The sequence below is a fragment of the Saccoglossus kowalevskii genome, chromosome 2 (genome assembly GCF_978046115.1).
Source record: "Saccoglossus kowalevskii chromosome 2, keSacKowa6.1, whole genome shotgun sequence".
In the NCBI taxonomy this organism is placed as follows: Eukaryota; Metazoa; Hemichordata; class Enteropneusta; family Harrimaniidae; genus Saccoglossus; species Saccoglossus kowalevskii.
The window spans coordinates 35,077,101-35,090,769 of record NC_140642.1 but is presented as its reverse complement, the minus strand read 5'-3'; the positions used below and the strand labels follow the sequence as shown (position 1 = coordinate 35,090,769).

Sequence of the window (13,669 nt, the reverse complement as noted above, 5' to 3'; positions counted from 1 at the left end):
GAAGTGGATATGGGAATCATGCTATGCAATGGCAATGGTGAAGTGAAAATAGGCATCAGGTAATGCAATGGCACTGATGAAATGGAAATGGGTATCAGGTAATGTGATGGAAATTGTGAAATGGGAATGGGTATCTGGTAATGCAATGGCAATGGTGAAGTGGAAATGGGCATGAGGTAATGTGATGGGAATGGTGAAGTGGATATGGGCATCATGTTATGCAATGGCAATGTGAAAATGGGCATCTGGTAATGCAATGGCAATGGTGAAGTGCATATGGGAATCATGCTATGCAATGGCAATGGTGAAGTGAAAATGGGCATCAGGTAATGCAATGGCACTGATGAAATGGAAATGGGTATCGGGTAATGTGATGGAAATTGTGAAATGGAAATGGGTATCTGGTAATGCAATGACAATGGTGAAGTGGAAATGGGCATGAGGTAATGTGATGGCAATGGTGAAGTGCATATGGGCATCTGGTAATGCAATGGCACTGATGAAATGGAAATGGGTATCGGGTAATGTGATGGAAATTGTGAAATGGAAATGGGTATCTGGTAATGCAATGGCAATGGTAAAGTGGAAATGGGCATGAGGTAATGTGATGGGAATGGTGAAGTGGATATGGGTATCATGTTATGCAATGGCAATGTGAAAATGGGCATCTGGTAATGCAATGGCACTGATTAAATGGAAATGGGTATCGGGTAATGTGATGGAAATTGTGAAATGGAAATGGGTATCTGGTAATGCAATGACAATGGTGAAGTGGAAATGGGCATGAGGTAATGTGATGGCAATGGTGAAGTGCATATGGGCATCTGGTAATGCAATGGCACTGATGAAATGGAAATGGGTATCGGGTAATGTGATGGAAATTGTGAAATGGAAATGGGTATCTGGTAATGCAATGGCAATGGTAAAGTGGAAATGGGCATGAGGTAATGTGATGGGAATGGTGAAGTGGATATGGGCATCATGTTATGCAATGGCAATGTGAAAATGGGCATCTGGTAATGCAATGGCACTGATTAAATGGAAATGGGTATCGGGTAATGTGATGGAAATTGTGAAATGGAAATGGGTATCTGGTAATGCAATGACAATGGTGAAGTGGAAATGGGCATGAGGTAATGTGATGGCAATGGTGAAGTGCATATGGGCATCTGGTAATGCAATGGCACTGATGAAATGGAAATGGGTATCGGGTAATGTTGTGAAATTGTGAAGTCGAAATGGGTATCTGCTAATGCAATGGCAAAGTGGAAATGGGCATGAGGTAATGTGATGGCAATGGTGAAGTGGAAATGGGCATCAGGTAATGTGATGGCAATGGTGAAGTGGAAATGGGCATCAGGTAAGGTGATGGCAATGGTGGAGTGGAAATGGGCATCAGGTAATGTGATGGAAATTGTGAAGTGGAAGTGGGTATCTGGTAATGCAATGGTGAAGTGGAAATGGGCATGATGCAACGCAATGGCAATGGCGAAGTGGAAATGGACATGAGGTAATGTGATGGGAATGGTGAAGTGGATATGGGCATCATGTTATGCAATGGCAATGTGAAAATGGGCATCTGGTAATGCAATGGCACTGATGAAATGGAAATGGGTATCGGGTAATGTGATGGAAATTGTGAAATGGAAATGGGTATCTGGTAATGCAATGGCAATGGTGAAGTGGAAATGGGCACGAGGTAATGTGATGGCAATGGTGAAGTGCATATGGGAATCATGTTATGCAATGACAATGGTGAAGTGAAAATGGGCATCAGGTAATGCGATGGGAATGGTGAAGTGGAAATGGGCATCTGGTAATGCAATGGCACTGATGAAATGGAAATGGGTATCGGGTAATGTTATGAAATTGTGAAGTCGAAATGGGTATCTGCTAATGCAATGGCAAAGTGGAAATGGGCATGAGGTAAAGTGATGGCAATGGTGAAGTGCATATGGGAATCATGTTATGCAATGACAATGGTGAAGTGGAAATGGGCATCAGGTAAGGTGATGGCAATGGTGGAGTGGAAATGGGCATCAGGTAATGTGATGGAAATTGTGAAGTGGGTATCTGGTAATGCAATGGTGAAGTGGAAATGGGTATGATGCAACGCAATGGCAATGGCGAAATGGAAATGGACATCAGGTAATGTGATGGGAATGGTGAAGAGGATATGGGCATCAGGTAATGCAATGGCAATGGTGAAATGGAAATTGGCATCAGGTAATGCAATGGTACTGATGAAATGGAAATGGGTATCGGGTAATGTGATGGAAATTGTGAAATGGAAATGGGTATCTGGTAATGCAATGGCAATGGTAAAGTGGAAATGGGCATGAGGTAATGTGATGGGAATGGTGAAGTGGATATGGGCATCATGTTATGCAATGGCAATGTGAAAATGGGCATCTGGTAATGCAATGGCACTGATTAAATGGAAATGGGTATCGGGTAATGTGATGGAAATTGTGAAATGGAAATGGGTATCTGGTAATGCAATGACAATGGTGAAGTGGAAATGGGCATCAGGTAATGCAATGGCAATGGTGAAATGGAAATTGGCATCAGGTAATGCAATGGTACTGATGAAATGGAAATGGGTATCGGGTAATGTGATGGAAATTGTGAAATGGAAATGGGTATCTGGTAATGCAATGGCAATGGTGAAGTGGAAATGGGCATGAGGTAATGTGATGGGAATGGTGAAGAGGATATGGGCATCAGGTAATGCAATGGCAATGGTGAAATGGAAATTGGCATCAGGTAATGCAATGGTACTGATGAAATGGAAATGGGTATCGGGTAATGTGATGGAAATTGTGAAATGGAAATGGGTATCTGGTAATGCAATGGCAATGGTGAAGTGGAAATGGGCATGAGGTAATGTGATGGCAATGGTGAAGTGCATATGGGAATCATGTTATGCAATGACAATGGTGAAGTGGAAATGGGCATCAGGTAATGTGATGGCAATGGCGAAGTGGAAATGGGCATCAGGTAATGTGATGGCAATGGCGAAGTGGATATGGGCATCAGGCAATGCAATGGCAAAGTGGAAATGGGCATCAGGTAATGTGATGGAAATGGTGAAGAGGATATGGGCATCATGTTATGCAATGGCAATGGTGAAGTGGAAATGGGCATCAGGTAATGCAATGGCAATGGTGAAATGGAAATTGGCATCAGGTAATGCAATGGTACTGATGAAGTGGAAATAGGAATGATGCAATGCAATGGCAAAGTTGAATAATGTGATGGCAATGGTGAAGTGGAAATGGGCATCAGGTAATGCAATGGCAATGGCGAAGTGGAAATGGACATCAGGTAATGTGATGGGAATGGTGAAATGGAAATGGGCATCAGGTAATGCAATGGTACTGATGAAGTGGAAATAGGCATGATGCAATGCAATGGCAAAGTTGAATAATGTGATGGCAATGGGGAAGTGGAAATGGGCATCAGGTAATGCAATGGCAATAGTGAAGTGGAAATGGGCATCAGATAACACAGGGACAACTAATGACAGTTCTTGGCAATAAATGTATACCATACTTTATTTGCAAAGGCCAAACATATTAGTTTTTGTTGTCTTGTGATGCTAAATGCACACTGAAAAAACTGTTTTGTTTTTTCTCACCTTTACGGAAATACTTGTACAGAGAGCGAGGAAATGAAGACACCAAACAATAACAATGTGGTCTGCAGGTAACTTGTTAACAGTCAGTAGTTGACTTCAGTTATCATGGAAGGCAACATATTGGTTGCTGATCCAAAGTAAATATAGACAAGTGTACAAGTATTTCACACAAATATTGATCCAATTTACAATTGCTTGACCAACATACATACTGTGAATTATTTGATTTCCACTGGATTTTATTTTCACTCAAATTGGTGTGATACATGTAATCTATTTCCAGTGAATTGGCATAAACCAAGTGCAAACCAGTGTAAAGTACTGTTTTGGGCCAAATTATAAATAGCGAAAATAAATTCCAAGGAGAATTATTATTCTACAGTAGCATCAATGTACAAAATATAACAGTTTAAACTGAGATGCTTTGAAAACATTTAGTTTTCAAGTTTGCAATCTTTCTTTGATACTTCAAGTAACTGAATTCCAATAAATTAAGGGTCTATGCATTACATGCAAGTATCAATGTATATCATAAATTGCAGACGTAACTTCATAACATAGCTAGTAGACAGACTCCTTGGATCAGGATTTATATACAAGGTGCATTTAACTGCATTCAGTTACAACAGTCTGATGTCAGCATAAAAACTAAATGTGAGATGACATTTTTTTAACAATCTTTGATTGTCTTTTATGTATATAATATAATCTCATTATTATTGGTGCAATGAATTATTTTTAGATCTTGACATTATTAGCACCAACAATGAACACTAAATCTGGGTAGGCCCAGCCTTAAATTAGAAATGAACAATTTTAAACTTGAAAAGGTTAGAGCTCGAAAATTGATTATACAAAATCAACTGGTAGCAGCAAAGGATAAGAAAAGAACCATTGTTAATTTTATGGGAGAATAGCCCATGTATCTACTGCATATTTTTTTTTTTGATTGACGTGTTTTAAATACCACAATTGACCACATTAGCGCCCATTGACTTACATCAGACAATCTTGATTTTTAAAGGATGGGTACTTATTAGAGCACCCTCTCAGAAAATAGTCAAAATGTAAATTTTTGCTCACTACGCAACATATTGTTTTAAAACAAGAGGAAAATAAAATATTGTTTTATGAAACAATTTGCATCATCATCGATTTTAACACGATTTTTACAACAAATACATATGTTCATTAAAAAAAGGTACATTACAATATTATTTACATATCAGAATTTATGATGCAAGAATTATTAGAATATGTGTAAAAAACAGTTGAAGTCAAGATAGCCATCATTATCTTCATTGTTGCATGTTTTCAATCAACGCAAATGCGATGCATTTCCCACTATGATGATTCAGTGCATAATTCGACAGGAAACATCTTATGACCTGAACGGTTTAGTTTGTTATTAAGAATGCTGGGTCATAGTGATACAATTCTTCATGAATTCCTGAATATTGATGATGGCATTTTTTATTGCAATGCAAAAGTGAATTACCAATGTTGAAGTGAGATCTATTGGCATTGAGCTTACAAAAACACTAAATTCTGTGCAACATGATCTGATGGACATTCATGTTCTTTAGGAAAATTTATTTTCCTTCAAAAATTCAACTATCGTACAAATATTCCTGTATTTTTTTTTTTTTATATACGATGGACATTGCTTATTCTGAACAGTAAAATAATAAAAAATGGTTACATGCCTAGTCAGACATATTTCGGCATTTTGGAGGTGTGGGCGCTTTAGGGAATTTAACTCTGAATATAACAAGTATGTGAAGGTGAAGAGTGTACATTTTATCTGGACACAGGCGTTAATAGAGTCAAGTGTGGTACATGTAATATCAGGAACAATCATCGATCTCAACATCATTGTTGAATAAATTATTGGGTTAAACTGTACAAAATGAAAAACTGAAATTTGCTGGCACCAGCACCCAACTATTTTAATAGATCCTAAGATGTAAACAACTGTTTCTTCAATTATATTGACATGTTGTACACAGTTGTTTGGTCAGACCGGGGGTAACTACACATCTTTATACAACTGTCCCACTAGCATTGTGTTGTGACATCCCCTGAAATAAACAAATAAGTAGAGTTACAATAATTAACAACTTGCTTGCAATTGCTAGTGAGTGATAAGAGAAAGCAAGTGAAGATGTATTAATGAAACAACCATCAAAATGAAGATGTAACCGAAATATAATCAGAGACAAAGACTTTAAATTTGAATTGCAGTTTACAAAGTGACCTTTATGTACATCAATGTTTAATGCACTAAAATTTAACAAAATACATGCATCCAGAATGGCAGAAATGCATCATTGGGATAAGTTTTACTCCTCTAAATTGGATTGTATAATGAATATATGTGTTGAAGTGGAACTTCACAACTTGGCATTCATTTTGGACAATTGCTCTGAACATCCATCACAAATACTACACGAATACTCTGCCAATACGAACGAATCACCACAAACCAAACAGAAAATATGCTGATTAAACAAAGGTAAACAAGGTTTATCATGACAACTAATGCATCAAGCATATTTTTGATCCAGCACAAATTCTGAACTCAGTGTCAAATGAGTGATGTCAGTACCATTAAAGTCCTAATATAAACTGCATACATAATAGTAACCGCACCCCCAATCCCGGCTTTGGGGTTAAAGAATTCTTAACAAAAATTGAAAACTTGAAAAGTATCTATTACTAACTGCACCCCCAATTCAACAAGACCGTGACTGACTTCATTGTTTCAACCAACTGGTCCAAACGGCATTGTTCCTAATCCTATTCATTTGTTTTGACAACGTGATGAGATGCAGACACGCAATGAAACTGCTTTTGTTCTGAGGGCAACCTCAACCTCAATACTCTTTCTGAATACGTCTGTGTTTCGTAGGTTTCGACAATGAGCTGTTATCATCATAAAAGTGTTAAATTCTACTTCAATGCTCAGTGTATCTTTCGAAAACAAATAATTTCTTGATTTAAAAAAAAAAATCAAGCTGTTTTCCCAAGGAAATCAAAGCCAAAAGATCCCACTACATTATCAGGAAAATATTTGCCAAAATTAGAGAACTGAAGATATCGCCAGAAAAAAAATGAACAAATCAGACAGAGGTTCACCCAAGGTGCTTATATACCAAGCACCAAAGCAAATGAGCTGATAGTTTTCAAGAACAAGCCGAATATGCAATTTTTGACAGACGAACAGATGACAAAATCCTCGAAAAACAAATTCTGCCATTTTGAATCAAACTACTTTGAACAAAATCTGTCCAGGAAATGACGATGACACACCCATGGACATGATTTTGACTGACAGGGACTAACAAGGTTATTACAAAGATAGCACAAAGTATGCACTCAGACAGTACAGTAGACAATCACATCAACCACTGCTACACGTCAATCGATATTATTTCTATGGACCCCTCAGAGTTATCATCCTTTGTTTTCACCATGATGGTTGCAAGGCGGTGAAAATGCCTGGATGACCAACCCAAAAATATGGTCTTTATACATACTAGCAACATCCTTGTAATAAACACACATTACCTCAACTATTACCGGTGCATTATGAACATATAAATTACTTACCACTTTCCCTGGTCTTGCCCAAGTACATACAAATCCTTCCTGACATGATGTGACAAGACAGTCTTCTCTAAACACTAAAGCAGTAAGTCTTTCATGAGCTATCTTTTTCACAACTAAAGGTTCTAACATTGGAACTTCATCTAATCTTGGGCACATAGGAGTTCCAATGGCCTTCATGGCATCTTCTATAATACACCGATGCATTTTACTTAGCGAATTCAGTTTATCTCCACTTCTGCTTGATACACTGTTCTTCTTATCTGATTTGTCAAGTTTATCTTTGTGTTTGTCAGAAAGATTAAGCCCAGAAATTTTACTGGTTAGATTTGCCATGGTACCAATACCATCTGTATGTGATGTTGCATTTGCATTTAGCCGACTTGTATTTGCTATACTATTGCACCTAGGTGGGGTTGGATTCACTGGGTTTGTATTAGTCCTTCCACGACTCAGAGGCTGGTGTGGATATAGCACATCTTCAGTGAGGTCCCACAGACACATTTGTGTATCTTGCCCAGCAGATCCAAACCTATAGGTACATGTAAGTGGTCTTGTTTCATCAGGGTGGATTGCTGAGGCTCTACTACCAGCTCTGTCTCTAGCATCACTGCTATTTACAAGCGAATTAAAATCATCATCACTACCAAAGAAGTCTGCATGGTTATTTTGAGTCTGTGTCAAATAAGAGTCAAATGCAACAACACTAACCCATGATTTGTGTCCACGTCCTCTGGCAATAACTTTGCGTTCAAGGAATGAGTAGACAGTCACTAAGTCATCTTCACCTCCAGTAACAATATATTTACTATCAGGACTCCAGCAAGCACACAACAAACCACCAAAATAACTTTTCATCTGAGCATGTAAATCCATTGAATCATAATGAAATATGCGTAGAAATCCATCTTGTGACACAGTTGCTAAATAGGTTGCATCTGGTGAGAAGGCAAAGTCATTCAAGGAGCCTTCCCCAACAACCCAACGGAACACCGGATTGCGTGTAGATTTACTTTTACATGTGTAAATTGCATATCCATCACCATGCTTATGAGTTTGATAATGAGGAGCAGCATTGCCAGCAGCAAGTTGCTCATTGTAAAGATACATATTGCCACTACTGTGGGCTACAAGGAATAAATGTTCTGATCCTGGAACCCACCTTAGGCATGTAACCCTGGTTTTATCAATAAGTCTCTGTGAAAATATAACACAAATATGGAAAGAAGGTTAAAGTTAGCAAACATTATTATAATCCATTCTTGTACTCAATTCTGCTGTAAATCCACCCTGGGCAATTGAATTGTACAGTGAAGTCTTCATTGTTGCATTCACATTGCATCACATCATGTTTGTATGGTCACATTGCATCAATGTTGCATTGTTGCCTCATTGACAACAATGTTACATCGCATCAAAGTCACTCACTGTAGCATCAAATAGGAGCTTACTAATTGCCTGAAAAATGTTGCATTGCAATAAATATTTACATAAAATAGCAAATGTGTAACAGTAAAGAGACTGATGCTCATTATTTATTAGAAAACACATGAAGATTTAGTAGAAATTAAGGCTGTGTTTATCAGAAATCGGAACTTTAAAGATTGTGAAATTGAGATACTTATCCACTAATTTAGTATGATGGGTGTTTGGGTTTCAACTGTTCAATTGTGAATGTATTTTGATGTAAACTATCAAAGAGGGCACATGGATTTCAACATTGAGACTCTGAGACTTACCAATTCCTAATGTACTGGAAACACATAACATATTGCTTGCTTTTATCAGTTTTAATGTTTGTCAGGAAAGTTTAAAGTTGAATAATCAAAATATTAAAATTATTTGAATGGAAAGCTATACAAATTGAACTCAGCATAGTAAAACAGACTGAATTCATTTGTCACTCTTTTTAAAGTCCAAGACTATTTTCTGTTCAATTACTAGGAGACATGTCGTAATAAGATTGCAAATGAATGAATGAATATTTCTGGGAATCATGGCTATATATAATTTACATATTAAGCATGAATTCAAAATGAAACTTGACAACAAAGGCACACAATCTTACCATGAAAACAATGTTTAGAAAATTCTCTGACAACTTTCCTTTCGAATCCATCTTAAAAAATTGGCACACTAACCAATGTTTTGAATAGACGCATAAACAAGCAGCCTGTTGGCTGATATAGCTCTGCTGTATAGTTACTAAAAATGACAACAATTTTCACTAAAATTAGAGAACTCAACATATCACTGTAGATACTTCCTCAAAATGAAGTTGATAATTAACTACCGGTATTTGCCATGGTTATTAGTGTTCTTGCCATGTCACTACTATGGTAGTAAATTTTGTAGATGTCAATGTAAATACAATTGTTATTAATCGTTACGAATCTTATGGAGGTCGTATATCCAACTGCAATTGCAGTTTTCAAGAAGTAGTTGAAAATAGCACTTTATATGTACATCTAAATCAATAAAAGAGCTAACAAGCCATGCATGGCACAGTCCTCGTTAGTTATCAAATTTAAGATATACAGTTTTGTTTATAGTAATATAGCTGGAATATAATCATGTCAGGAATATGATTATGATGATTGTTTAACATTAAAATGATTGACATTTGTATCTTATCGTCAAACAAGTACTTGTCCATATTGAGAGATATTGCTCTGGAACAGCAATAATTAAAACAAAATCAGCCATTTTGAATACATGTATATATGTATAACATGATGTATAACAAATGAATAAAATTTTAACATAATCAGTCAAAGCATGTCAGAGATATGGTTCTAGAAGCCCAATCATTAAAACAAAATGGCCACCAGTCAGCCATTTTGAATCCGATCTGAAAAATAAAATAACGTGCATCAGGAACCAGTAATGTCTAATGTATGTTATAAGTTTGAACGAAATCCATCCATAAATGCCAGAAATGCTTGATATTTGATGATTTTTCAACACAAAAAATGGCCACCATTCGGCCATTTTGATTAGGATCGTCAAACCAATATGTCTATCTATGACATGATGTATAATGAATATTTAAAATTTGAACATAATCAGTTAAGGAATTCATTAAAACAAAATGGCCACCAGTCGGCCATTTTGAATCTTTTCTGAAAAACAAAATTATTTGCATCAAGGTCCCATTAATGTCTAATGTATATACCAAGTTTGAACAAAATCCATCTGTAAACAGCCGAGAAATGCTTGATTTTGATGATTTTTTAGCACAAAATCACTGCCATTCGGCCATCTTGAATCAGATCGTGAAACAAATTGATGTGCATGTATAATATCATGTATGATGTATGTGTGAAGTTTGATTATGATTGGTCCAGGCATTTCTGAGATACACACACGCACAAGGGTCAAAACATAAGTCCCTGTTTTCGAACTGCGTCCAAATGAGGACTAAAAAATGAAAATAAACACAAGAACAATGGTTGCCATGATGACTCATTAGAAATATATTCATAATTCAAAATTTTTTTAGAAAGAGAAATTTCTCCTTTTTCAAATCTGAGATAATTTAGATGTCAAACCAGTATGAATTGGTATTTCAAGTTTTAATGGCTTTTACCATTGTTGACAAGCAATTTGATTTTTAAAATCAAACAAGCAAGTTAATTATATCATAGTAACTCACCTCTTCATTGAAAAGCTTAGTATTATCTTTCTTGATAGGGTCTATAAGTTGCACTTGTCCAGCTGAGAAACCAACTAATAATGACACACTTTGACTACAACATGTAAATTGGTTGAAATCATGACAAGTTGGTATTGTGCCTTTATAAGTTCTTTTTTCAATTGGCTTGGTCAGGTCAGCAGCCTAAAAGAATAACAAATCAAAACAGCTACTCTGCGGTTAAATGTTGTATGCTCACTTTTCAGAACACTTCTTCGTGCCAGAGACTGCAGGCTTAACATTAGAAGCAAACAGCTAGCTAATTTGTCAGCTGGGGAAGCTCTTCAATGGCAGTAAAAAATAACAGTTAAACTACACACGGCTGGCCCTGTATATGCAAGGACTGGCAGATGATAGCATAAGAAGAGAAGATGTACTATAAAGGAAAGAGTGGTATAAACAAAGATCAGTGATTACTTGAAATCGATACCAGGAAGGGGGGTAAAAGAAAAGTTATATAACATTTTATTATTTAATAATTTATTAAAATACATAAGTTTGTCCAACTCCCTGTGGTCCTACCTTTAAGTTTGTTAACCTCAGGTCACATACTATGAGAAGCACACAAACGATAACAATTCAGTAATCCTGAATTCTATGATGTTTTACTGGTTTGATTGACAATATATTGTGAAATTGTCATTTGCAACCCCCCCCCCCCTCCTCCAGGGCTGACTGTTACAAGGACATATTCAGAAACACTGTCAGGCATGGAGAATACAGACACACAGCAGAAAACAAGATCAGGGCATGTTCTTTGACAAACATTGGGACCATTTTAACAGCCATGAACTTGTTTTTCAGTCTCTGACGAGCAGGGATTGTATAAGAATTGTGTAGTATTTTTCTGTCCCGGCAAAATCCGAGGCTTGTTAGAACCAGAATAACACATAACACTAGCATAAGGGAAAATAGTGTCTATGATTACAGGTTAGGTGACGTAAATTGTGCATAAAATGCTAATTCTTAATCCAGTTTAGAAATTGGTAAGAGTTCCTTAGGGCCCCCTCCCCCATAATTTATAATCATAACTAGCTCTGCCCCTCCATTTCCATTATACATGTATACCCCTCTTCGGGTCACTTATAGTTATTTGAAGGGGGCATATGGAATTATTTTGGATACTGGAGTGTTAGGGTACAGGTTAGGGCGGTGAGAGTGCCTTAAGGAATTCATTCCTAAAAATTACATTCTGTGATTTGGCATATTATCACAACAGTATGCATGTATACCATTCCACATCCAAATACACAGGTGGTGTATCAACATTATACAGTGAGGAAAATCATCACATATAGAACATCAACTGCAAATGAATCCATAAACTAGTTTTTACAAGTATTTTTTTCTAAATAGTCAGGGTTTGCGCTAGTGTCTCGGCAAGATGAGTCCCATTTACAAAATTTTAAGAAATTGAAATTTGACCCTGGATAACTTTATCAGAGATTGGACCCCAGCTAGCCTGAAAAACTGGGTCCCTCTTCAATAATTGGAGTCCGGGAAGCAAAATATGGGGTTAACGCAATCCCTGAAATAGTTAAACAACACGCCCAATGTGGGGAGAGAGCATATAATTTTGAGAGGATAAAAGTGCTGAAATATCTTTTTAAAGCATGGTACTATGATGAATAAAACATTGGTATCAACAAACAATTTTCAAGCAAATGTTCATAATATTTTCTTAGGTAAGCGCTCTGTTTTGCTGGTTTGGGCTTAATTAATTGTATTCAAATGAAAACATTGGAGACATAGTGGTTTATTATAGGCCAACCTGATGCCAGCTAATTGTTTACACAACACAGGGTAGATTTGTAGACTCGTGGGGCGACAGACATTAACGACGACCGACTTGTTATATTTAATAACAAGGCCGAACAGGCGAAGGGACATGGTACGAGGATGAAAACAATATCATTAGGACACATAATTGTCATTTTGCTTACCTTTCGTATACCCTTGTAGATATAAAAATACAGTTCCTTGCCAACATTGAAACAAATTCTATCGCCGCCACTCGGATCCTTGACGTTAATGAAAGACACTTTCACAGGATTGCAACTTTGAGCACTATAGGGAACTCTATTTGGTCTTGAGTATTCTGAAAGAGTCATAAGTTTGTAGGTACCCTCTCGAGTAGTAAACTGAGTTTTCACTTCGTCTTTTCCTCCTCCCTCCGCCGCCATTTTGTATTCGACATTGGCGACACGGCGATACCCGGATGTAAATTGATAGCTCAGCCCTAGTATTTCGTTTTTATGAATCGTTGTTTTAAACGTCGTCGTCTGGTTAAGTTATCGTATTCTAAATCATTATGCAATATCATTTAGCAAAGTTTCGAAATACGCTGTGTAATCATCATCAGGAAACCGTTAAAAAATCCAGCGTGAAGCATATCTTGGGCGAGGCCGACTCGTTTCACCTTTGACCATATATACATAAGTCACCTGATTCATGTGATGAAGCGTGGACATCGGAGCCCACATAGTTCGAGCACAGTCCCTCTATCATAGTGATAGAGGGACTGTGATTCGAATAAGATTAGGTTGGTGCGAATTTGGTTTCGGTACGGGATATTATACGCGCGACCTTGTTTTGAAGTTGTAGAAATATCGTATTTTTTTGAGATTGCAAAATTTTCGACGAACAGACATCGAATGTAACATTTTGTTGCAGCTATGGTTAAAGTAACCGTGTTGTATTATTTTATTTATTTATTTAATTATTTA

At 36.9% G+C, this 13,669-nt stretch overlaps 1 protein-coding gene across 1 annotated transcript; it reads right to left on the bottom strand.

The window, feature by feature from the left end:
- Positions 1 to 3,523: 3,523 nt before the first annotated feature.
- LOC100376374 (WD repeat-containing protein 20-like) lies at positions 3,524 to 13,111 on the bottom strand. The gene is made up of 4 exons (XM_002737113.3): positions 12,887 to 13,111; positions 10,905 to 11,087; positions 7,253 to 8,446; positions 3,524 to 5,721 (listed from the first exon to the last, which is right to left on the bottom strand). Exons 1-4 carry the CDS (start codon positions 13,052 to 13,054, stop codon positions 5,683 to 5,685), a joined length of 1,584 nt encoding a protein of 527 aa, XP_002737159.2. The 5' UTR covers positions 13,055 to 13,111; the 3' UTR covers positions 3,524 to 5,682.
- Between the last annotated feature and the right edge of the window lie 558 nt (positions 13,112 to 13,669).